Here is a 26,563-nt window from a genome sequence, read left to right as displayed (position 1 = left end):
GATTAGCTTTCTTTTTTTTTCTTTTTTTTTTCTTTTTTTTTTTTTTTTTTTTTAATTTCTTTAACCACTATTTGCTTTGTCGCTTTTCGACATCGTTTTCTCTCTGCAGGCTCACCGGGCTCCCTCTGGTGGTTACCTGACAAAAACATTGCTTCGCTTAGGGCCACACAAACCAGCAAATTAAAGACTGATTGCATTAGTATTTCCTGCTCTAATAACAATTAAGAAACTAAAAATTTATTAAAGCATAAGGCTCTGTGTAGCCTACTGTTGTTTAATCTAGATCATAATATGCTTTCTGAGCTAAAAATATTTGAAAAATCCATTAGTTGGGGTTTTTTTTCCTCAAATTCTTTTGGGGTTTGGAAAGTGAGAAATAGATGATACAACTAACCAGTAGGTTAATACCCCATACTATCCGCGTTAATGATCCAAACAGAACATCTAAAGTGACTTTTAATATCTCTCTTTACTCAGGCAAAATTCTCCGATACTCTGGATGTGTCATATTCTCTCTCAGCTGACAATCTCTGATCTCAAGTGTGGATGCAGATTTTCTTTTGATCCCAGGGATATTGCAAACTACCACGGGAGAATTTCTGGCTGAAATCTCAGTAGATACAGCCCTTTTTTGAGCTGATAGCCAGCCAATTTTAACATTACTATTTATTTTAAAAGAATTTTTAAAATCTTTCCATAATCAATATCATGAAAAGTCATCTCTAAAGGCACAAGAAAAAGAAGCTATCTATTTTTAAAATTAGAGTATCAGTATTAATAATTTTTATATGGTAATTCTTTGTATTGAAACAGAATGTTTTGAAATACGAAAAAACACATGAAATTTTGCACAAGGCAGCCTCAGATTCCAGGTCATATGCTTTAAAAATCTATTTTACCTGCATTACCTTTGCAGATGAACTGAATTAAGACTAAATAATTTCTCACTGAGGTCAAGCTTCTGACACTTGTTGCCTCTTCAGAATTTCTTATGGTTAAAATACCTGTATTTCATTTCCAGGAAAGAGCTAAGTACAGTAATAATGAAAAATAGAAATTGAGTGACAAATACATATTTCTTTATGATAATTCTAAGTGATACTTACATTATGAATGTAATAATGTAGAAACTTTTTGTTCTTCTTGTGTTTACACTTCTTATATTGTATATGGAGTATCAGAAGGACTTACATCTTAGCCAGAAACATGCAAAAAGTAAAAAAACTTTCACTCTTGCTGGATCTGAGCACAGTTAGGCCACAGGAGAATGTTCAAGACTACTCTCTCCTATCTGCTCTGCAACTCTCATATCTTTCAAGACTTTTTATTCAATGTTAGTGGTTTTATCAATTAATATCCCTAAGATACTCTTTCTTCAGCTCATTACTCTAGGAGAAAAACCTCCAGAGAGTCTCATAACCATGTGCCTGGCTGCATATATAAAATCTTTTTATTAAATTATATTTATACGTAGATAGATGGATAGATAGATGGATGGATGGATAGATAGATAAGATACGTAGATTCATTTACACATGCACATATGTATACTTGGTACCTACTTCATGGCAGCTGCTATATGAAAAGGCTGGGAAGCACATACCTACTGATGACTGTTCATCTATAGGAAATGCCAACATGCCTGAGTTGATCAAATGCTGAGAACATGGTGTTTTCTAGACTCAAACCTGGATGTAATTTTTGGAAAAGCATCCTTGAGCTATAATTGGTCTTGAAATGTGGTTGCTGGTGACAAGGAATTAAAAAAAGCATTATTAAAATGATCAAAGTTCTCTGTAGTCTGTAACTCAAGTGAGCTCTTAAAGTATCCACATTCTTTTTAAGCCATCCTCACATATTTCACTGTAGTTTGTCTTCAACGCTAAGAAGCTACCTGCTCTCCCAAGTATCCAGAAAAAAAAAAAAGATCTCAGGTAAATTATGACTTTGTTAGAACAAACCTGTGGAACACCTATGGGCAGCTCAATACATCACTGCTAATGATACATTGCTGTGCAGGTATACGATTTGCTGATGTACAGTCTCCCTTTCTGATGTTTATGATGGTCAGTCAAGGTTGTGTGTATGGGCACAAAACTGTGTTTTACTGAAAGAAACTTATGAATGTAATTTCTCTGACCTAATGACTAGATAGAATGTTCTCAGAGAATTTCTGCTTCATTTTAAGCCCTTAACAATAGTACATTTTTCTCTACTTTCCATAAAAATAGCCAAACTGTTGCAGAAAATATGTAATGTATTATGCAAATTTCGACATGAAATCTTTCTGGTTTAGAGATGACCAATAAATACAAAAATAAACTATTTATATTATTATTAAGTCACTGAGTGAGTTTTGTATCAGTTGATTCAAGTCAGTCTACAGTATGTTGTCCATAGTTTTTTAATTTGATTAGGGATTGTTAAGAAGCTGGGAGAAATGTGGATTTGCTGATTTCTTTTCAATAACCTAACATAGCAAAAACTTCAAGCACTGACATTTTCCTTCAGAATTTTTACAAGGAAATGAATATTATAAAAGTCTAGTGCAGATTTGTCTGAAGACAGTAAAAGTACAAAACCATTCTCTTCAATCATTACTATATAATATTATGCCTCTCTTTGAGCCATAAGTTTTTCTACTGTGCTGCAAAGAACTTGTATAATTGCAAACACCTTCCTCTTAGGAAAGATCACATATAAAATAATAGGAAAAATGCAGTAATCTCATGAAACCAAATCCCTGAAGTATTTTAGTTTTATTAATATCGATTCAGATTAGCTCTGCTGAGGATTTAAACAACACTACTCTGGGGTCCCTGCATCTCAGAAGAAATATGTTTTATCTATTGTTTATTTTTTCTACATTGAAAAAAAAATCAGAAGAGTTAATTCTATCACCAGAAATAGATACAACTGATAGACAGTGGTCTCAACTACTACATGTTATTTTGGGGAAGAAAAGAGCATATTTCATGAGTAAAGGCAGCCTTTCATGACTGAAACAGTTTAATGAACATCAGCATGTTTTCATAAAGATTAAAGGAGCTACAGATTCACCCTGTATGCATCTTTTGCGTATTTTTCTTTTAAAAGTCTTTAATAGAAATGTACAGAAAACAATATGAGAAATAACACTGAAGTTGTTGTAAACTGGTTTTACTCCTTAGTTTCTGTATCCATACTTTCAGTGTTTTAGTTTTTCTTTAAAAAAAAAAAATCAAACACTGGTTACCATAACAAAACTAAAAAGTTTGCATTTAAACCAATATTATCGTATTAAATTCTTAAATGAATATGTAAATATAGGCTGGGGTTTTCTTTAATAAATGACTTTTTATAAAAAGTCAAGACTCAGATACAAAACTGATACAAACTGACAGGGCTTCAGCTGAGCCAAATTATATCAATGATAGATTTCAACCTCAGTGAAACTAAGGGTCAAGTATTGTTAAAAAAATAGAACCAGATTCACAAAGTTACACAAATTCTATAATCTACTGACCTGATGCTATGATTGACTTAGGTGTTCCCGGACACTTACTTAGTGGGTTATCAGTGGAAGCTGAGCATAATTAGCACTCAAAAATTGTACTTTTTATTCAAAGATAGAAATTTCAAAGGCTGGCTTCCAGAATCTTTTTAAAAGGAGGAAAAAGACAAGGGATAGCAAGAAGCCAGCCAGCCTAAAATGACTTACTTTGTCTTCTTTTTCATGACAAAACCAAACTAAAACTCAAAAGAAAATCAGTATATTAAAAATACCAGAGAAAACACAGGAATAATTTCTCTTCAACAGATACACAGAGTTTGTCACTGCAGTTAATTAAATATGAAACTGCCCCAGTTGCATGTTGATTTTCACAGGTCATGAGTCCTCGGGGTAAAACATCTTGAAAATAATTTCATGAGGGGTTGTGATGACTGAAAGCAGCCACAGCTGCTCTTGCTCCATGTTAGGGCTGGTGACACAAAGGACCGGGCTGTACGCAAGACTGAAAGGAAAAGTGGGACACCTAAAGACGCACAATATGTGTGCTCCACCATTGCGTCTACTTTCAATGCTTCTTTAGGACAGCTCGTATAGTCCTCTGAATTCACTAAAAATTATCATTGTACATCAAGGCGCATTGCCGGTTTCCTTCGAGGAGGACACGTGTAGGCAATCTTTGTATTTTGGATCAAGGTTTTTCCCTCAAGTCCCTCCACCACGTGGACACCTGTGAACCTGAACTGCCTCCAGCAAGGGCTGCGAGTCTTCATCTATTATAAAGTGTCTGCAAAAGGAAAGAGAATAAACTGTTTTCCATATCCACAGATCAAAAAGGAGCTTAAATTACTGCACTAGAAATGTAAGTTAAAAATAGCAAACAGCTTTCTGATTGTAAATGATAGCTGAGCACTAAAACAGAGTGTCTACAAACATGGTGGGGTTTTCATCAGTGGCATTTTTTAAGGATAAATAGGTATTTATGAAGATTGGTTATACATAATTAATTGTTCTTCTTTCTGATTTCTGTTTGCCTTCTGAAATGCAGGGCAGTTAGATTAGGAACTTGTCCTGGTTTCAGCTGGGATAGAGTTAATTTTCTTCCTGGGAGCTGGCATAGTGCTGTGTTTTGGATTTAGTATGAGAATAGTGTTGATAACACACTGATGTTTTAGTTGTTGCTAAGCAGTGCTTACACTAGTCAAGGACTTTTTCAGCTTCTCACGCCCTGCCAGCAAGAAACTGGGAGGAGGCACAGCCAGGACAGTTGACCCAAACTGGCCAAAGGGCTAGTCCATAACATACGATGTCATGCTCAGTATAGAAGCTGTGGGGAGTTGGCAGGGGGGCAGCGATCGCTGCTCGGGAACTGACTGGGCATTGGTCAGCAGGTGGTGAGCAATTGCATTGTGCATCACTTACCTTGGTTTTTTATTATTATTATTATTATTATTATTATTATTACTACTACTACTACTACTACTACTACTACTACTACTACTATTTTACTTTATTTTATTTCAATTATTAAACTGTTCTTATCTCAACGCAGGAGTTTTCTGACTTTTACCCTTCCGATTCTCTCCCCCATCCCACTGGGGCAGGGGGAGTGAGCAAGTGGCTGTGTGGTGCTGAGTTGCCAGCTGGGGTTAAACCAGGACAGAACTCCTCCAGCAGAACCCTCTTTCATGGTGCTCTGCATGTACCCAGCGAGTCTTGGGAGACGAGGGAAGGGAAGACAACCTCACCTATATTTTCAGCAAACTTCAAATAAACTCTGAGTAATAACATCTCCCATGAACTCTCAGAACAATGAAACATAGTCTAATGATCTGGACTTTGAAAAAAAACCCTCTCCCAGAGCAAATTAAAACATTGTACAGCTGTGCCTGAATCAATAAGCACCAACTCAGGCAGTTACCAAAATCAATACAGAAGAAAAGTCTGGCTCTAAAAAAATCAAGCTCAAGCTGCCTCCATCCACTGCAATAAAAAAGTTTCACCGGTTGTCTGAAAGTAAAACCAGTCTCTGTTCTACCAGAAGAATGACGAGAGCTGGAAAAAGGATTCACCAAAATCCAGAGAGCTGACAGCAGCACTGAAAACTGGTTTCCGCAAGACCTTAAGTTAAGATCTATGGCAACTGTGGAATGATTTTTCTGTGTTGAATTTGTCATTTTTATCTCTATATTTTAATGTCCTTTCCTCAAATTCCAACACAGCCAAAGTCATAACAGTTGTAAAGTGATGGGCAACATACAAACCTATAAAAGAAAATAACCTTCTAGTCATCCCCAGAACTTCTGAACTGAAATTAATTTTGTCAGGCTATGTAACTAGAAGATAGGAAACACGTTTTGTAAGGCAGTCAGGATCTGTTGGTAATTCTAACAGTAATTCTAATGAAGACTACTAAATCTGCCTTAGGGTTTTCTCTTCCTGCCTCACAATTTTTATCATGACAGTCTGCCATATAAAGTTAACAGAAATAGTGAACTAGCAGTTTTTGTCTACAAAAAGCATGTTTTTCTTTACTATATCTGTACAAAGCCTTTGCACAGCTATAGAAGTATAGTTGTACAATTTTTCTAGAAACTATTAATCTCTGCTTATATAGGCATCCATATAACAAATTTTCAATATTCCAAGAATAAAAATCACATGATTTACACACTTTTTGCACATGATACCTGCAGAAAAACGGCAATCCTCTCATATTTCTTTTTCTTGCATAGCTGTATTTGGAGCCATCTCCAGGCTCCTCAGCAATGTGGACAAATTGGGTTTTGCTTCCCTTGAACAAAGACGACTGCGGTCAAGCCAAGGCCAGGATGTTGCTGACACACAAGCCCTTTCTGAGCGGCTATGGAGAGCCTGAGAAAGCCAGGGTTGCTGCTCCTGCTACCGCCAGGATGGAGGGAAGGGTAGCAGCAGTGGCCACGGCTGGGCAGGGTGACCCATCCACTCTCCGCTGGCTGCTGTCCCCCTACCCACCCGTGTTCTCTCTTTGCCCAGAACTGCCCCGCTGACCAAGGTCTCCAGGGCTGGGCAGTGGGGCCGTGGCGTTTTTACGTACATCAGCCCGTCCACTGCCTTTGGCAGCTGCTTTCTTGGCCTGTGTCTGGAGCTGACCCCAGACAGAGCAACCTGCAACCTCCTGGTTGCTCTACCAGCTGCTTCAGCAGCAGCCGTGCTCTCCAAGTTACTTCTTTGCACTGTGATCTCTTTCAGCATAGGTAACTTCGCTGTCTCCCACGTGGCTGAGGTATCTCCTCTAGCTTGTATTTCTGTTTTCATATGTAGAACCATGAAGTTCATTTAACAGAACTTAACCCTTTTTGTTCTTGCCCTCGAACCGGTCAGACGCCCGTTTTATGAAGTTGCTTGATGGTAGACTAAGCGTCCGTTTAAATGACTTCTGCAGACACTGTGCCCATGACCTGGATGCCTGCTGCACTCTCCTGAGTTTTGTAAGACTTGCTCTATTGTGCTATATTGTATTACAAGTGTTCATCAAAACACTCTCGATGCTGTTACATCAAGGAAAATCAGGTATTGATGCTCTCTGTTTTAAATAAAACACAGTTGTGTTTTTATGCACAGGCAAGTTGCTCCTCCAGCCAACATTAAAAAGCATCCCGTGGCGTAATTGTCACAAATCAAGGAAAGCTAAACAAGTATAAAGCAAGAGCATGTTGCTAGACGATGGTGATTAGCTTTTGTCATTTTTACAGAGAAAATTGCTGGGCATTGAAGAAAGTATGGGTACATGTTTTCATATACAATTTTTAAGTCGTATGTTTAGAATACTAATTTAAAGCACTAAATTGTAATACAATATATGGATGGGATTTTGGAAACTATAGCTTCAAATTTAGTTCTCTGCTTTTGATTGCCTGCATTTTAAAGGCTATTTTATAACTGTTTTTTAAGAACTGGAATAGAGAACTAGGGGAAAAAAAAAATCAGCACAAACTCTGTGATGGAATGGCAATAGCTTTCAAATGAATAGGGGCAGATGTTTACTTCTTTCTAAATGTCAGCAAGGAGCAATGAACTTCAGTTTATTAGCAACACCTCTCCACTATGGAAATCTGGATGTAGTGACAACTGTGACCTCAGGGTTACATTATTCCCAAGAATATAGATAGAAAGGGAGTTAATGCTTATAGATACTTGACTTTTCCATACTGAGAACTTTATAGAAGGTGAATCAAAGGTGGGTTGTGAGTCATGATTTTTTTTATTTAGCTTTTGAATGATACTTAAAGTTCACATCTGCCTTTAAAATGTAAATTTCTACTCCAGGAACTTGACATAAACCAAGAAATAATGGGGTACGTTCAATGTGACTATTGTGCCTGATCTTGTTTCACAAATAAATGAAAAGAGTCAGTCTTCAAAATAAGCATATTTTCAGCCTTGTGTTTTATAAACAAAACATAACCAAATGTGGAGAATATTTTTGCAGCAAAGAAAATTGGTCAATCAGCTAAGGCCTGAGTTGTCAAAAGACTTCTAAAATTCTTCAGGGCTACTCATATGCTTTAATATAAGTACACTTTAAATTGCTTCTCTGTACTGACACTGGGGTGCAGTTTAGAGGCTTGAACCTCCACTCCAGCTTCATCTTCACTACAGGAAAAAAAAAAACCACCAAAAGATTTTATACAGGATTTTACTGAAACACTTCTCTGAAGAAGTTGTATGTCCTATTATACACATTTTATTCCTGTAGAATGATACAATGTATGAAGACATATACCTGTGTAGACATTTGTACAATCACCCTCTGATTTTTGTGCCTCACTTAGTCAATGGATCCTAAAAATGAAAAGTGGGACTGTGGCTAAAAAGTGTAGGAAATTTGTATTAACACATGCATTGTTTATTGTTTCTGAGGTGCTAAGTAAATATTCATTTTTAAATTTAAGTGCATTTTACTGACATTTATTTTGATTATGTGTTTATTACACACGCATTACATAGTAACAAAAGCTTTAATAGTAATGAATATTATAAATCAATTTGTTTGATTGTTAAATGATTTCTGAAATGAAAATGTACCAATGTAAGTCAAATATTTTTTATTATTGGAACCTGTCACGAATGCAGGTCTGTGAATCCTGCTGATTATGTCAATTCACTCTGAATGAGTGACTTTACACAGTTTGGTTTAGTAAAGGTTAGAATTTACTTGTAGCAAATTGCAGAATTCGATTAAAATATTTTCAATAGCACTCAATCATCAATGATTAATAAAGTGATTAGACAAAATTGATCAAAACAGTGACTTAGTTACAGATTCGAAGATGGCAAGGTTCACTCTATTACTACATAGGAGCACATAAAAAAGAATTAAATCACAATGAGTTAAAATGATTCATAAAAGCATTGCGTATATATGGAATAAAGGCAAGGGGGGGGGGCTCCCGTTGAGTCATGAGGTTCAAAATGGACCCCCTTGCTTTCTAGACTCCTTCTCAGAGAGAAGCCGAGATGCGGCTGGGCCCACTCTTAGTCTCAGACGTGGTCAATGGTTTAGGAGAGTAATGCTATAAGAATAGTACAGCAATATAAAACTCCTTTTAAAATTAAATCATACATCTACAAACTACTTAAATTGATTCATGCATGCACACTTACAACTATAAATGCGTATATGAAAATAGTATACCTGTTAAAAATTCCCCTTGAGTTTAGTGAAATATGTCTAATGCCTTGGCATTTCTCAACGGGCGGGAGTAGAGTCTCGAGGAGTGAAGAATATCAGCAGCCCAGGCTCTGTTGTTGATCTCCAGCAATGGAGCTCTGGTCGCAGCAGACTTTCGGATATCTGCTAAGTTTCGCTTACTCCGAGAGACATTTCGATCAGAGGGAGATGCTGGTGCAGCCTGCGGCAGACAAGGAGAGCTCCAAGGGCCTCACTTAGGACTGCCGTTTATAGGATTGTGAGATGATTGACTTTAATCACCAGTAAATTTCCATCCGAGCCACAATTCGGGTCGGCTTGTTGTTGGAATTCCAGCAGCGATGATACCACCCTGTTTCAGGGCTGTCTGGGGTAGCTGTTTGTTCTCGTTCCCCTCGTTAGCCATAATATGAATGTTAATAAGAACAGAGCCGCTCTCTGCTCCAGCCATGTAGGAGTTTCTGGTACAATTAAGGGGTGCTTAACTGACCAACTCGCTACACAAAAGCTGCGGCCTGGAATTCCTGAGATTGTAAAGCGGCCGAAGTGAAGGGGAAAAACAGAACAGAAGAACAGGGGCAGGGGGAGATGTACCACCACAGAACCATATAAAAAAATAAGGTACCCAACCACTGGACTGAGCAAAAAGGAGGACATCCTTGTGACGTCTTTTCTCAGTAATATCTTCCAGATTAAGCCACTGAGGAGTAAACACGTAGGTCTCGACTTAACAGGGTACTTTGGTTCCCAGCTCCTTTATAGATTTCTTCTACTATTTTTCCCATTGACTGGGAAAATTGATGTGGAAAATTATGGAGCCAAAATACTTTGTTGGCGGTGAGTAATAATATCTGATAAAGACAACTGTGGGTCCTGGCCACAGACAGAAGAAAATTGCATTTAATTTCTTCCTCTTTCTGACGTTCATAGGCTATTTCAGTTTTGACAAAAGTAGATCTTTTCATGTCAAAAGGTGTTTGGGACTAGATTCAATAAAACTAGATTCAAGGAAATGTGTGAGGCACATGTTTAAGAGATCACTTTTGCAAAGACAGGAAATTTATTTTCCTAAAGCATGTGAATTTTTTACTGATTTTTTTTTCCTACTTTTCCCCGTAATTAATGTATTTAATTATATAATTATTTGTACTGAATTCCTAAAAACTTTTGCACTGGAACTCTCTATTGCATGAAGATTTTACTCAGTCTAGATTACAAGAACAGTGGACTAAAATGTCAACACCTGTTTGCTTATGGCAATCTCAACAGGAATCATGAATGCTGTCAATGTGGGAACTTTCTTCCACTGATGTAAAATCTGAAGCCTGTAGGTCTGACAGAAAAGCTACAATATAGTTGTGTTCTCTGTTTTTTTCCCCCTGATGCTCAGGGGCAGTCTTATAAGAACTATATACTTCCTAATATATACATAACAGAAAAGCAAAGCTTGAACTGCAAAACTGTCAATTAAACATCTAAAGAAACTAATAGAGGCAACGCTCCCATCCAGGTCACTAATGTGATTTTCAGGTTGCTTTCCCTTAAAACTGATTTTGTTTCTTATACCCACTTTTCCTGCTTACTTGTCTGCAAAACAGTCTAATATTCTTTAGCCACCTTTCTGTCTACACTGTTCAAAAGATAGTGTTTCTTAAAAAAACAGAAGCGTGAGCGATGAGGACTAATGCGGCATTTCAGATGGAGGGTTGCGATCAATGCAATGTTAGCATTAGCTTCAGCAAGGCTAGGGTTGCACTCCTGACATCCTGGAAAAGAATGATGTCTGGCAACGAGATGTGATTCAAAAGCAAAACATCAGTGGCATTCAAAAATATTTCCTGTACCTCACCATATGAGGGAATTCATAGTGGCAAACGCAGGCATCGGCAACACTAAGGAAATCTAGGGAGAGTTCTATTCATTTTTCACAATGTACTCGGAGCACTTCCAAAAAGTCCGCAATACCGGATATATTCTAGAAATGCTTAACAATGTCCATTCTCGAATCCCTTACAGAAGCAGACACTAGTAGGTTTGCATGGTAATCAAACACGTCAGCAAAATGATAAGGTATGCACGTAAGAAAAAAACCCCACAAGTCTTTTAGGGATCTTTACTGGTTTATTTTTGCTTAATACGTTTGTAACTTCTACACTGAGTTACAACGGGCACAGAAAAACGGTTCAGTCCAAATAAAAGTTTCTCAGACCTATAGAAACGGAATTGCGCTCTCCCATTACGTGTTGCTTTGGACGTAATGCACCAGAACATACATGAGTTTAATTAAAATCTAGATCTGCAGAAGCCAATAGCTCTGCAGTCAGCTGACGTGCAGCTGCTGAGATGCCTCAGCGTAAGTAGCAAAAGGAAAGGTAAGAAAAAAGCCGTCAGAACTGCGGACTGCGAAATAAGCAAACAAAAGCCCGTTGCCTTCAACAGCGCGCCCGAGCAGCTCTGTCCCTGCTGCTCCCAGAGGAAAACGGGAGGAAAGTAGCCCTGAGCTCTCGAGTAAATAGGACGGTATTTACTCGCAAAAGCCGTCTCTCTCCCAGCCTGCGCTCTGTGTCACAGAGGGATTTTGAACACTTAGCAGCCCGGCTCCCTCGAGGAGAGAGAAAATCCAACACAACCAGCCGCAGCTCACTGGCCGGCAGATTGGGAGCAAACGCTCAAGAACCCCCAGGCAAATCTGGTTCATTCACGAGGTGTATATGCGCCCGGCTGAGTATTTCCAGGGACTCGCCTCCATATTCTGGAGGAACTTTTACATTTCGCCCTGTTCCGAAGAGACTGCCCTCTCAGCAGCTCTCGGCACCTTGCAGAGCCGCCAGCAGCTGCCCGGCTCCGAGCCCCCCGGGGACCCCTCGCCAGGGACGCGGCCGGGGAGTTCCGCAACACGGGCTCCCGCCAGTCCAGCGGGAAAAGCGGCCGGCCTTCCTTTGCCTTTTTTTGATTTTTTGTTTTGGGTTTTGTTTTGGGGTTTTTTTTTTGGGGGGGGGGGGAAGGAGTAGCGACGACTGCCACCTTTTTGTCCTGTGAGCTGCTGCGTGTTGCGGAATGATTAATGAGAACCTGTAAACGAGGTGAAAAGAGCGAGCACAGGCGGTGTTCAGTCCGGACCAACTCTTGCAGCCGGCTACCTGTTGAGGTGGGTTTACGCAGGCGCTTAAATCATTTCTGCCTTTCCAAGAGAGTTTATTGAAGCCAAGCTGGACCTGCCCAGCGCCGCTCTAGCCGCGCTGGAAGACGCCACTTCTGAGGCTCCCTCGGAGCGAAGGCAAAAAGCAGAAGTTTTCTGAGGTGAGGACCGGGGCCGGGGCCCGGCGGCTCCGCTCCGCTCCGCTCCGCTCCCTGCCCCGGCCCGCCCCGCTCTCCGGCTGCCGCCCCGGGCCCCGCCGGGCAGCCCCGCGGAGGCAATTGCAAGCGAAACCGGGCGCGGAAACAAGTGGGAGGGAAAAAAAAAAAAAAGGAGGGGGAAGGAAAAAAATCCCCCCCACCCCTCCTTTACCCCAGGAGACGTCCCCGCGGAGCTCAGCCTCCCGGAGGGGGCGGCGGGGGCGTCGGACCCCGGGGGCGGAGGGCGCTGCCTGCCCGGGGCGGCGGGGCACCCTCCTCCCTTCCTTCCCTCCCTCCCTCTCCCTCATTCTCTCCTTCCCTCTCCCTCCTTCCTTCCCTCCCCGCCGCCGCCGGCGTGCAAGGGGGAGGATGGAGCCGGGGGAGCCCCCGGCGGTGCCACTCAACCGGTCCCGAGCCTGGGCACAGCCGCCCCGCGGGGAGTTCAACCTCTCCGGGCTGCCAGAGGCGGAGGGGAAGCCCCTCTTCGGCATCGGCATCGAGAACTTCATCACCTTGATCGTCTTCGGCTTGATCTTCACCCTGGGGGTGCTGGGCAACTCGCTGGTGATCACGGTGTTGGCAAGGAGCAAGCCAGGCAAGCGCCGCAGCACCACCAACATCTTCATCCTCAACCTGAGCATCGCCGACCTGGCCTACCTGCTCTTCTGCATCCCTTTCCAGTCCACGGTCTACGTGCTCCCCACCTGGGTGCTGGGTGCCTTCATCTGCAAGTTCATCCACTACTTCTTCACCGTCTCCATGCTGGTGAGCATCTTCACGCTCTCGGCCATGTCGGTGGACCGCTATGTGGCCATCGTGCACTCCCGACGCTCCTCGGCCTTGCGCGTTTCCCGCAACGCGCTGCTGGGCGTGGGGCTCATCTGGGCGCTTTCCTTCGCCTTGGCCTCACCAGTGGCTCACCACCAGCGCCTCTTCCACCGCGACGCCAGCAACCAGACCTTTTGCTGGGAGCACTGGCCCAACCCACGCCACAAGAAGGTCTACGTGGTTTCCACGTTTGTCTTTGGCTATCTGCTCCCGCTGCTGCTCATCTCCTTCTGCTATGCCAAGGTGGGGGCAAAGCAGGTAGTGGTGAAGGGTGTGTAAAACGGATGGGGGGGACGATGGTGGCGGGCGTCCTTGAGCTGTGGGGACATCTCTGGGCACGTGGAGGGACATGGATGGCACTGTCGGGAGGCAACGGGGCGGTGGTGAGCTTGTGGCACAAAGGGAGACGGGAAGTTTTATAGCCTAGGGGGGACACGTGTGCATGTGGCGCAGAAAAGGTCAGGACAGGGATTGCTTGCATGGGGCGGGAAGCGGGGTTTGTTCAGGCAGTTACTGGGGTCTCCTCTGCCAGATAGCCTTGTTGCAAAACGCCGAGAAGCCCCCGTGCTCCACTGCTTTCTCTGTCAACACAACTCTCCTATTTTCTTGCAGTGCTGTATGAGTTTAACTCAAAGTACAACAAAGGAACAAGTTGTTCAGGCTTCAGACGAAGCATTGTCGTTCTTTAAAATGCAGTGCACTTAAAAATGATGCAAATCCACCAGTTTGGTCTGATCCAGTTAACATGTTAAGAGCAAAAGGTGCATCGTGCTGCCTGGTCCCTGTGAGCCCTGGCTTGCCCCAGTTGAAGTGGGTGGGAGATTTACCTCTGACTTCAGCAAGGGCAGGTGGTGCTAGGGAGCAGCGCACGAGGACCCGGGTAGGAAAAAGCAATAATAAGGGTGCCTGAACAATGGTGCTTAAGGACTTTTCTGCTCAGGCAAACTGTCACATTTTTCTGTGAATATTAATTGCAGCCTTCAGCATAGGGCCCACTGCTTGCTGCTGGACAGGATCTGGAGCACCAGCTGCTACCTGCAGAGGTAGGCAGAGATCCTCCTCTTTCTGCCAGCAACCTTCGGTAGCAGGATTTCTCCGTAGGCAGTAATTTCCATTTGAGAGGGTAGGTCTGCTGTTGCAAATAAGGACCGCTTAAGTGTGGAGAAGTCAGTTCTTTAATTGGCAGGTTAAACAGATGTAATTAATGTATTCAATTTGAACAAATAATTTTCTGCTCAGTTTTATACGTAAACATCAACTTAATTCTGATGTGCAAATTAAGGATAGAGTGGCATCCAACTCTGCTAAAACTGACTTATGCAGAACTCCAAGGACAACATTTCTAAATTACTGTTTGTAATGAAACAAGTGGGACCTGGCAAATGGAGAAGAAATACGTGTTTTCATACATAAACTGAATTCTGTTTTCCCTGGGTGAATACACTGGTATTTCATCTACAGTGGTGAATATGACTGTGAATATGAGCTATGAGAGGGATGAAACTTGCTGTAGCCATAGATCATCAGAGTTTTAAGGAAATATTGCATATTTCAGGGAGACTTGCCAAATGTGTGCAGAGGGAGCTTTTCAGCTATTAAGAATTCTTACTTGTATTTCTCAAAGCGAAAGCATCATCAGTTTCAGCATAACGTACCAGCCTTCAAAGCCTAATTACACCACAGAAGATTGTTATAATTTTGAAAGACTTGCTTTCAGTCCTGCATAGTATAGGGGGAAAAAGAAGGAAATATGCTTAAACAAAATTTAAGTATAGTAAATATAACACACCATGTTTTTACAAAGCACCACTACAAAAGCAGGTATCTCAGTATTAGTATGAATATGTAGGTTAAAAAAAAAAAAAAGCCAAACAACAAAACATGTAAAATACATGCCCAGAACAAGTTAATAAAATCAAGGCCACTCGAAGCTACAACTAAAATCTTGTGCTTAAATGATTGCCAAGGCTAGGATGTCACCCTTGCTTGGTGATGTGTTTTGAGCCTGTATGTACGATCCTGCTTGCCGTGGTGTCAGGCTGGAGGACCCAACCTGAAGGGATGAGTTCTAGGCGACACCTAGGAGATACGTGGTATTCCAATCAGTGTCAATGAAGCTGAAAAATGCCGTGACTTTGTACAAGGCTATTTGAGATATTTGTATCCTACAGCATCAAGGCTCATTCCTGCCCTTATTAGGAGCCACTGGCAAATCTCCAACTGCAATATTTTGGCACATGGGGCAGAGTGAGGGGAAATTAAGGATGATAGGAGTTGAAAATCAGAGCTGAAGTTTTACATTTGTCAAAGCTGTTGCTACTCTCACAGGTCTCCAGCAGAGTGGTCGCTGTGAGCTTTTACTGATGTCACTAGAGTACTATGAAGTACACCAACTATTTTGACTTCTGAGTGCATGCTTATTTGCTGCTGTGTAATAGCCTCAGAAGTATTATAAAAATAAATGCATTAGTTTCTTATGGACTTCACTGGTTTTCATGAACTGTGGATCAGCTAAATAACGCAACCTTGTAATGCAGCAGATTAAGACAAAGGAGACTCATTGCTCTATTTGAATATATTGCCTTTGCCAGACTCCTTTAAGGCAGTTCTGTTTGTCTTATAAGCAAATTGCAATTGAGCTTCCAGTTTTGAAAGTCTCATTTTTTAGGCACTCTAATAGGGAGCTGAGTTCTTTCTCTGTCTCTCTCTCACTCTGTCTTAAATTATGTTTGTTAGGGGAGATCTGTATTTTCCCCAGCGGACAGCAAGACTGTTACAACCTGTGGAAGTGCTGAAATAGTGCTAGGTAATTGGAAACAGCGACCTCCCACAAAATCGGAACTGGAAATCTCACGTGATGTGCTCTTACGGCAGAGATTTATGAGATCATGGTCTGTGTCATGTGTGTACAGCTACCTGTTTCCTCTCTCCCACAAATAACTTTGGGCCAGTTTCAACGAAATTTGGTAGAGGAGTGAAAATATCAGACGGGATGATACTTCCCTAGTTTTGTGAAAACAGGAGTCAATGAAGAGGGTGGAGAGCCTCCATCTTCTCTCTCCTTTAAGGAGTCAGTTTCTACTCAGCTGTTAAACATCAGACAAGACATAGGGGGAAGAGGTCTTACATAACTTCTACTTATGGAGGAGACACATCTTTTTGGGAACACACAACCAAGAAATCACAAATACATAGGAAATCAGCTCAGTTGGCTCACAGTACTCTTGCAAGGAGCTTACTACTCCAGCCAGAGGAGCAGTGAATATATAGTTATTAGTTGAGTTACAGTGCTGCATACTTCTAGACAGCCTGTATTCTTATTTTTTGTTGCTTGCCATATTACTTATCGTGGGGTTTTATGACTGACTTTTTGTATGTGGCTTGTAACATTGCTACAAGGTTTGCTCACTAATGTGTTCTTAAAGGGCAAAGTGATAAATGATTTCCAGTGAGCTTCTAAGAATTGACATCTGCCAGGGTAGTGCAATGTGACAACTGATTTTGGGTGCTTCTGCTTTTCAGTGCCCAGTTATGAGGCTTCAGTCCTTGAAAGTCAGGCCTCCTTCAATCAAACCTTTAGGCTGGACACCTAAAATCATTAGCAAACTTTTCCTTTTATAGATGTATAATGTTAAAAGCTTTTTTTAAAAAAAATATTTCCTGCCTTAAGTATGTTTCCATTATTATCTGTCATTCTGAACATTCTGAATTCATGGAAGACATGTATGATTTATAGACGGTTAAAAATAAGCCATAAGAAGTAGGAGCCACAAGATAAAATACAAGCTTATATGGTTCTTGGCTTAAGATACTGTATCTTTAATTTTGCTGAGCAGCAAAAGAAACCTTTATTAAACTACACTGAAGAGAAAAAGTAAAGGGTATTATACATTAGCGACACTATTAAATGAAAGAGGGTGAAGGATCTGTTGTAACAATAGAATTAGCAGCATTACTTTAAAAAATGGATTGCAGGCAACGGTACTCAAATTTAAATTAGGTTCATACTATAAATATGGTTCAGAATGTAATGCTTGCATGATGGCTTCTGTTAAACAAGCAATTCATTCTTATTAGATAACGACCTTGGGCAGGCTCTCCTGCTGCATGATTTTCAATGGCTTTTAATGAAGGTGTAGTCAGTGAAATGATTTTATACAGCCAGACAGGAAATATGCTTTGCAACAAGTGTAGACTTCAAACTTTCATATTGTTTGGTAGACCTATACGAATAGGCACAGATAGTTTAAGATATTTTTTTCTCTCTCCCTTATTGGCAAAATCCCTTTTTCAACTTGATTTGGCTGTAGTCCCTCAGCCTGGGCTCTCAAACCATCTGGAGGTAGTCCCTGAAACAACTGGGGGGAAAAAAAAAAAAAATTAAGAAAAGGATAGTCTGTCGGCAAAATCCAGGGCCTCCCAAATGCCATCGGTTGTAGTTGTGGTAGTACAGTGTGGACCAGCCTAGACCTTCTTATACTTCTGTGATCCTGCAAGTCTCCTTACAGGCTCTTTCACAACAGCACAACTTTTTTCCCGCAGCACCCCCCCGCCATCTCCAGAAAAAAAGGAAAGCTATTCCTTCCCTGAGAGCCAAATATGCTCTCTGATCAACAGGTACATGAAAGCTGGAGTTAGAAAAGTTTCATGTGAAGAGTTAATTTTTTCCACAGAGCTGAATTTTTAAAAAATGTAACACCTTATGGAAAAGGTTGTGACCTATTTTTTAGCAAGGTGAGTATTTAATTCAGTGAGTTAAAAATGCATGTGGATATTTTGAAAGACTTTCCTTAGAGAAATAACCTGAGACAAAGTGAGAGGCACATGTAGAATTATTATTCATTCAGGTGAAGTGACAGTGGCTGTTAGAGGAACAACTGATTATTCATTGGCCCAGAGAAGAGATAATTTGAAGAGGGCATTGAGGAGATTTGCCTTGTAGTGCTTGTGCATAAACATGGCTTTAATATCCCTCCATGGCGTTCTGTATAGGTCTCTGAATGCTGTTCCACTGCTGTTGATGGGTAATTAAATTCTGCCTATTTCTCTTGCTGCTGGTTTGCATACCATCTGGTACACTACCACATAGAGCCAGCATGTTTTCAGAGACTTATTTTATGAGATACGTCTGTAATCTGAAAGAGGGGAAGTTGAGAAGGGTTCATTGGAAGGTTATAATCTAAATCTTCAACCCCCCCCCCCGCCCCTCCAAATATTAACAACTTTCTCTACTGCATCTTTCATTGGACTGGAGAGAGATGCAATGCAAAAATTTGTGCTAAAAGTTTCATAACAAAAGGGGAAAATGTTTGTAACTTTAAAAGAAGATTTTGCAGTTCTGATTTCTGGAAAAAGTTTATCTGACTTCTGTTTTGGACTGTAAGGGAAAATCACAGTACAGTACAGTCTCTGGATGGCAGGTACTGGGATTTGCAAAGGTCCAGTAGAAACAGCCTGTCGTCGTAAGTTATATGAAGGGGGTACAACAGGTGAAGCAGCAGTGATGGGAAGTGAACTTCACTGTGTTTCTTCCGCGCTCTTTCTCGTTTTTACATTTTTTCACCCATGGACTAAGCAATTCAGCTGCCTTGTAAACAGTGCTGGCAGGTGAATAAAGAGTGTGTGAGCCAGAGGATCAATCATCTCCCTGGTCTTCTGCTGGACCTCAGGGGCTCTTCTGTCCTTTCCTTCTGGTCACTTCATCCTGGAGAAGGAAGAAGGGCTGAAGCCAAAACCAGACCTTCTCAGAGAAAACCCATTTATTTTTTCCTGCGTTTCCTGAGCTCAGGTTAGCCTTGGTAGCAACCTGGCTAGTGTTTCAGAATACGGAGAGAATGCAGGGCTGAGTCTTGCACACACAGACACGTTAGTGCACAGATAAGCACAAATGAACTGTGCTTCCAAAGCTAAGTGGTTACAAGTTATTTTTATTTTTATTGTTGTGGTTCACTGGTAGCTAAGAGTAGACACTTAAAAAGTGGAATCCTCTGATGAGCTATGGTTATTCACAAATACCATCTTATTTCTTTCCATTCATTGTGTATGTTTCTAAGACTCAAATGCCAGAGTGGGATCAAGTCTATAGGTCATCTTGTCTGGTGTGTCCTGGTAGTGGTTAGCCATGCATCCCAAAGAAAACAGAGAAAATGTCCCCAGATGATGTAAGAGAATTTGAATTTATATGCTTTTCCCCACCTCAAGATGTCTCCTTATAAGCCCTAAAATTTAGTGTTACATTCCTTAAAAAAAAAAATCCTTTTAATGCTGGATTATTTTACCTATTAATTTTGGATGATCTTACCTATTAAATTGTTCTCAGTTCATTTAGAGCTATGTAAAGTGCAACCTAACATCATCAGCATCATCATCTAGCTGAGCTCTGCATTCTGACACTCTCTCTAAAAAAATTCCTCTTACCATATTTTAATTAAACCCTCGAGTTTAATTAAGCATCTCCTTTTTTTAATTCTGTATGGTTTACAACTTGTTAAACACATTCAGCTGAAGAGCACATTCCCTGCCCCCCATGCTTACAAATTATGTCATATGAATATATTAGATTCAGTTAATAATGACTGCAGATAAAAGTAGAGCATGCACCACTATCCAAAATCTTATGTGTAAATCATTATGTTAAAATTTGGACCCTGCTCTTGGATGATGAGCCTTTTTGAGATATATTTCAAAAAATTGCTTGTGAAAGGTACATGACAAGTATCATCAAATTGTTGATAAAGGTCAGGCCTCATGTGAGATATATTTTAGTATAAATTATTTTTGAAAGCCTAGGCTTCTTTCGAAGATCAAATAGCACCATCATCCTGATTACATTAACTGAACGTCCATCTGAAGAAAGCAAATTATGCAGGTGACTCAGAAAAGCTCTGACTCAAAACACACACTTTTTATCTTATATGCAGTAAAGGTCATTCTAAATTAACAAGCATTGACATTTTTATGGAAGAAGAATGATTGCTAATTCTAGGTGCATGATAGGTTTCCATTTGTTGCCTCGTTCATTTGTAATATATATTTGTTATGTAATGCATCTGAATTTTTATATAAGAATTCAGTTGTGGTCTGCCTCATATTTGTTGATTCACACAGGTGCAGATATGTAATTCCTTTGGATTTTATACTGTGCACTTTTGAAATGTGTAAATTGGATCAGCGATGTTTGTAAGCGACTCATGCAGTACTGGAGAGCATACTCTAAAATATATGGGTTTGAATTTTAGAAAATGGTGAAATACAAGATGCAAATTAATCTTTTCAGGTTCTTAATCATCTGCATAAAAAGTTGAGAAACATGTCAAAGAAGTCAGAAGCATCCAAGAAAAAGGTAGATTGCTTTCATTACCAATATCTATTTGTTCATATTTTAGTTTTATGGCTAAACTAATTTGGTATTATATTGCTTGTTGCCATGGGTGTAATGGAGAGAGGGAATTGAAATGAAGTATTTAATGACATATTCAGTGTCTCTCTGAGCTTAGCAAGATTGGAATCTTTTCTGATCTGAGTTTTCCATTGCAGCACATCAAGCCATTACCCGAAATCCCCATATTTTGAACTTCAGAACATCTGAAATTTAGACATGGAGAGACAGCCTGTCTCTAATATTAAACAGGTTTTTTTGCCTCACAGGCATTTTTCCCTAATTTGTAAATCTTTTTTCTTTTTTGTTTTGTTTTTTTTTTAACTAGCTTTTTAAAATTTTTTAATGTTTTATGAAGAATTCCTAGGTTATATGATGAGACTTTAAAATGGGGTTTATTGTGCTTCCTGATAGGAATCTAATAAGAGACTTTTAATGATTTCTGCAATTCTTCTATTGATTTTCCACAAAACTTTTTTTTCTTTTTTTTATGTTAAGACTTACAAGTAGAATCATGAAAGGTCTTTAAAGCAGAATATAAGCTTTGTGATTTAGAACTATATTTGAAAGATATGTTTATATATTCAATTTGTCAGTTAATATAATATGGTTCTGATTTTTGAGCAGATTTGACCACAGTAATCATTTGACTGACTTCTCAGTTTATGAATATGGAGTCAGAAAACCCCCTTAGGCTATAGCTCTTCATTTGAGCTGATCACTATTACCATATGGGCATGCAGACTGTCTGCGATGTAAATGAGATATACATGGGCTCAACAGGGAATGAGTAATCTATTATTTATGCATTCTCTATTTTTTGAAAAAATATCCTAGTCAATAGGATTCCTAGAATTAAAAGCATTATGACCCTGATTCTGTACAATGCTTAACATAAATACTTTTGCACTTAGTGTCATCAAGGCCAAAGGTGTAGTTTTCAAAAGTGTTCTCTACTTTCATCTGAATTATTCTCAAACTGGAAATATCTGTGCATTTCCTCTAAAAACTAACTCTTAAAATTTGCAAGTGAAAATCAGATCTGGCTAGGAACTACCTTTCATAGTTTCAGGGAAAAGCATTACAGATATTCCCAAGACTGCTTGGACATATCAGGGTTTGGTAACCAAAGGGCAAAAAAAAGGCAGCCCAAAACTTCTTTTGCCTTAGAAAATAAGTTTCTGATCCTAAGACCTAACTCACGTTTTTCAAAGCAACTCTGTTTTACTAGTGTGCTGTCTTTCTCTGGTTACTGCATCTTTCTTTTCTTTCTACTGTTCTGTTAAGAATGCTTTTCAGGCTTAATTATAAATTTCTAGCTTTATTCAAACCTTTATGAAAATTTCAGTAATAGAACCTTAAAATTAATTTGCTATAGTGTAGAAAAAAAGTTAATGAAAAATACGAATGTGCCTAAATGCTATTTTTCATGCTTTTTGGTCACATCATGGTTAACATGTTTGGTTAACATCATGTATTTCAGGTGGGTTTTATTTGCTAATGGGAAACCCTAAGCAAGTTCCCGTTAGGTAAACAAGAGCTGCCCTTTAGTGTTACCTTGGTTGCAAGGCATAGTGATGATTTTGGAAAGGTAAGCTCTAAAGTTAGGCTTAGGAGGAATAATGGGATAAAACAGATGTTGTGAGGTTTCCTAATGCAAAATTACTTATCCTGCAGGTATGAAATACCTTAAGTAAAATAGTTACAAGAGACACATGGTCAACCTCTGCTTTCTGGTGCATCTGTACAGTCTATTGAAAGTCAGTGATTTTCCTGGTGTAATTTTTTTTAGAATTTTGAACAAACTGAAGTAATATGCCTCTCTTCAAGTAATTGTGCATGTGGTATCCAGACAATATGTTTTCAGTTGGAATATTAACACATTGAAGGGATCAGAGAATGACGTGCTCTTAATTTATACTTCCTTGTTCGCACATATGCTCCTGATGAGACCTGAAAGACAAAATATTTGTGTGGCTCTTGGTTAGTGGCAACTGATTTAAACTCCATAGGGCTAAGTAGATGAGCGGCTTGTGAAAACAGATGAATCCCTGAGACTAAAGAAATTATATTTGCTACAGATATAAAGTCCTTTGGTTTCTGTTGTGAGATTTTGCTAACCAACAACAGTATCTGTCATAAGTTATTTTGGCCTGTTGCCACAGAAATCAAACTTTTTTTTTCTGTAAGTTTCTATAAGTTAAGTCATGTTGTGATTAGGTAGGTCAGTCTGAATTATTACTGAGCATTAATAAATTCAAGAAGTATGGACCAAGTTCAATAAACTAGCAAAAAGTCTAAATATTCTCTGGGCTGCAGTATTTATCACTGTGTGGCCACTGGGTTAGTTTTGCTTGTGAAGAAGAGCCTAAGTTATCTGAAAGATTATGTTGTAAAGTGTTAATATAGTAATTATATTGGTCCATAACATAATATGCTTTGGAATTAATATTAGGCTTTTATTGGGAGAGTGATTTAGTTGAAAGAGATTTAGTTGTTAGAGGAGTAGATACTAAGTAGTTGAGCAACTGCAAAGCACTCACTGCTGTTTCTGAAGTAAGTGAAAGCTAAAGAAAACATTGACAGTCAAACTCCACTGTGCCCTGGCAAAATAACCTTCCGCACCTGAAGGGTCTGTGCTGACTGGTACTGTACCTGTCTGGATCTAATGAACTTGATGGACCTTCCTCTCATAAATAATGAAAGTGGAGTAAGGAGGCAGCACTGAGGATATTTTGTGTTCCATTTTTCTGAATTCAGTGTTTGGTGGTGAGCTTTGATTTCCAGATTGGTTTTGACAATGTGCAGTCACCAGAAATTTCAAGCTCCTTACTTTTCTCTTTTTTTCCCTAGTTGCATCCCAGAATGTTGTTGTATGACTCCCGCTCTGTAAATGTTATGTTTAAAGGAGAGACGTTCGAAAAAACCCCTGCTCCTTTTGTAGACACTTGAGCAAAGTGTTCGTCTGACTGCTCTAAGCTCTTCCACTAGCTGCCTTCATGTATTATAGATGTCTTTTGAAATTTTGGTCAGAAATCCTTGTGCACTGTACTAAAATATAGATTATTAGATCTGGATGAGATTTCCCAAAGACCCACATTATTGTTATTTTACACCAACCTTATGTCCACCTCAGAAAAGGCTAGGCTTTTCTGTAGGGAATCAGGAACATCATTCTTTACCTTTGAGCAAAGTTACACTTTCACCTTTTACTGTGGCATTTTCAAGGCTAAGGTTCTCCCTGCAGTAGTTCACTATGCAAAATAAAGCCCATATAGGTAATAGAGTAAAATCAGTAATAAATATTCCAAAGGGTGCTCTCTCTCAGTATACCTTTCGTCCCCCTCACCCCACCCCCCCCAATAATGGTTTTGAAGCAGGTTTAAAGCTGATTCTTCAAGTGCTCAACAGACATCTGTGTTTTCCTTTCCTTGTCTCAGACAGCACAGACTGTGTTGGTGGTGGTAGTGGTTTTTGGCATCTCCTGGCTGCCGCATCACGTGATTCATCTCTGGGCTGAATTTGGAATTTTCCCACTGACTCAAGCCTCTTTTCTCTTCAGAGTAACTGCACACTGCCTGGCTTACAGCAATTCTTCTGTGAACCCCATTATATACGCATTTCTCTCTGAAAATTTTAGGAAGGCCTACAAACAAGTCTTCAAATGCCAGATAGGTAACGAGTCACCTCTGAATGACCCTAAGGAAAATAAAAGTCGGATAGAGACACCACCATCTACCAACTGTACACACGTGTGAACTTCGAAAAGTCCTGTATGTTGGCTCTTCGTTTGTGGCAACTAAACACCTAGAACACAAAGCACAATGAGCTCTATCCTGGGTTTGTCTTGGTAAAGCTAATTGGTATTTAATGTACTGAAGTTGTGTTTGTAGCAAAAGTTTGTGAAACTGGTATGAAAGAAAACTGGGCTGATCCTTTGCATCTTAGATAGCTTTATCAAATGAAGCTCTGGAACCTGTAAAAGATACTTGAGAAAACATGTTGGAGATTATATGTCTGTATTCTTACTAACCATATGGCATGTAAACATTCAAATATACAAGAAGGAAATGTTGATATGGACAAGTAACTTTTCTGACATCTTACTCCATTGAAGTGAAGAGATGGCTAAATTTTCTGTCTTACAGATAATAAGTACTGTAGTACTATGATTTCAGAGAAGAAAACTTTTGTTGTACTGACAATGCCTCTTCTGGAAGTAAAGATGGGCTCTGATTCAGAGTTGAAATAACCCGTGTACAACTTGAGACAATTGCTTTAGAGAGAAAATGCTGATTTTATCTGTTTAGCTGTCTTTTTAACGTAACATACTGAGTAATGATGGACTTTTTTTCCACTTCATATGTCTGCCTTACGGTATACACAGAACTTTTGTGTACGCTATATAAGGTTTTGTTTATGGCCTGTATGTAGTTCTACCAAAATGAGGATTTGTGCCTCTCTGAGGGAAGCTTTTCTTCGTGTGTTGCATGTGCGTGTATGTGTGTTTTGTTGACTTTATAGACTTTGAGATGGAGATACAGTTTTAAATGTACAATATATACAAATGTTTTAAAACAGTGTGTTCCATAAAGCAACTCTGGGCAATGCTTAAGTGTTTAAAAATAGCATCCCCTTAAAAGTTGTAGGAGGGTCTTGATATCATGTAGCTCTAAATTGGAAAAATTCAGAAGGATGCATTTGAATCAGTAAAGTATGTAAGGTGAATCGTCCAATTCTGCAAAGTTTTAAATAAGGTGAGTATTTTCAGCAATTTTTTAAAGGTACTTAATATGTCTTTAAGAGGTAAACCACTAAAGAAATAGCAGAAGGGCACTCAGTCCTTTGAGAACATTATTGTTAGCTGGCGTAAGATATGCTTTTACCTTTTACCTTTTTTATTAATGACCCATAGACTCATAGAGTAAATTAAGTTGAAGGAACCTCCGGACATCCTCTCAAGGCAGGGCTACCCGCAGAGTTGGAGCACTTCCTTGTCTAGGCAAGTTTTGAAAATTTCTAAGGATGGCGATTCAACAATTTTTTGGGGGCAACTTGTGCCAGTGCCTAATCACCCTCACTAAAATATTTTTTTCTCATCCCCAGTTGGGATTTCCTTTGATGTAGCTCGTGACTGTTGCCTTCTGTCCTTTCACTGTGTACTTAAGTCTTCTCTCTAACTAATATGTAATTTAAGATGGCAGTTAAATTTCCCCCCAGCCTTCTCTTCTGAACCAATGCATCACTCTCAGTCTCTCCTCATCTGTTGTGCTCCAGCTCCCTGGCCAGATTAGTGGCCTTCCACTGGCCTTCCTCCAGCGTACCCATCCCTCTCGTGAACGGGGGTGTTCAAAGCTGAACAGTGTGTTCTAGATGCGGCCTCATGAGCACTGAGTAGACTAATCGCTTCCCTTGACCCGTTGTCTGATTCTTGCTAATACAGCCCAGTATTACAGTAATTTATGGCTGCAAGGGTACACAGCTAACTCATATTTAATTTCTGCTTTACAAGCACTCTCGTGTCCTTTTCTGCAGAATTCCACTGAGTCCCAGTGCAGGACTATGTTTTTGGCTTTGTTGAACTTCGTGCATTTGATAGCTGTTCCTTCCATTCTTCGGGCTTATCAAGGGCCCTCTGAAAGGCAGCCTTGCTCTCCTGCATATACACCACTCTCCTGGGTTTGGTATCACATGCAAACTTGCTGAGAGAGTCCTGCACCCTTGTCTGGGTCTTTGAAGATGCTAAGTAGTGTTGGCCAGATGCTCTGTCAGATTCCTTTTTCTCCACAAACTTGCTTTAAAAAAAAAAATGTTTGGAGTGGTGGAACCACATCAACTA

General features: G+C 39.9%; 1 protein-coding gene across 1 annotated transcript; it reads left to right on the top strand.

Moving 5' to 3' along the window:
* Nucleotides 1-12,887: 12,887 nt before the first annotated feature.
* Nucleotides 12,888-24,482, top strand: GALR1 (galanin receptor 1). Its single transcript, XM_009493420.2, has 3 exons — nt 12,888-13,589; nt 20,623-20,688; nt 24,165-24,482. The coding sequence occupies exons 1-3, from the start codon at nt 12,888-12,890 to the stop codon at nt 24,480-24,482; spliced, it is 1,086 nt and encodes a 361-aa protein (XP_009491695.1).
* Nucleotides 24,483-26,563: the final 2,081 nt, after the last annotated feature.

Source organism: Pelecanus crispus, chromosome 2 (genome assembly GCF_030463565.1).
Source record: "Pelecanus crispus isolate bPelCri1 chromosome 2, bPelCri1.pri, whole genome shotgun sequence".
Classification (NCBI taxonomy): Eukaryota; Metazoa; Chordata; class Aves; order Pelecaniformes; family Pelecanidae; genus Pelecanus; species Pelecanus crispus.
This window is presented reverse-complemented; position numbering and strand designations above follow the sequence as displayed.

Coding starts and splice junctions, on each gene's coding strand:
- GALR1 (XM_009493420.2), top strand. CDS start 12,888: ATGGAGCCGGGGGAGCCCCCGGCGGTGCCACTCAACCGGTCCCGAGCC. Junction 13,590..20,622: donor TCTCCTTCTGCTATGCCAAG/GTGGGGGCAAAG, acceptor TAATCTTTTCAG/GTTCTTAATCATCTGCATAA. Junction 20,689..24,164: donor CAGAAGCATCCAAGAAAAAG/GTAGATTGCTTT, acceptor TCCTTGTCTCAG/ACAGCACAGACTGTGTTGGT.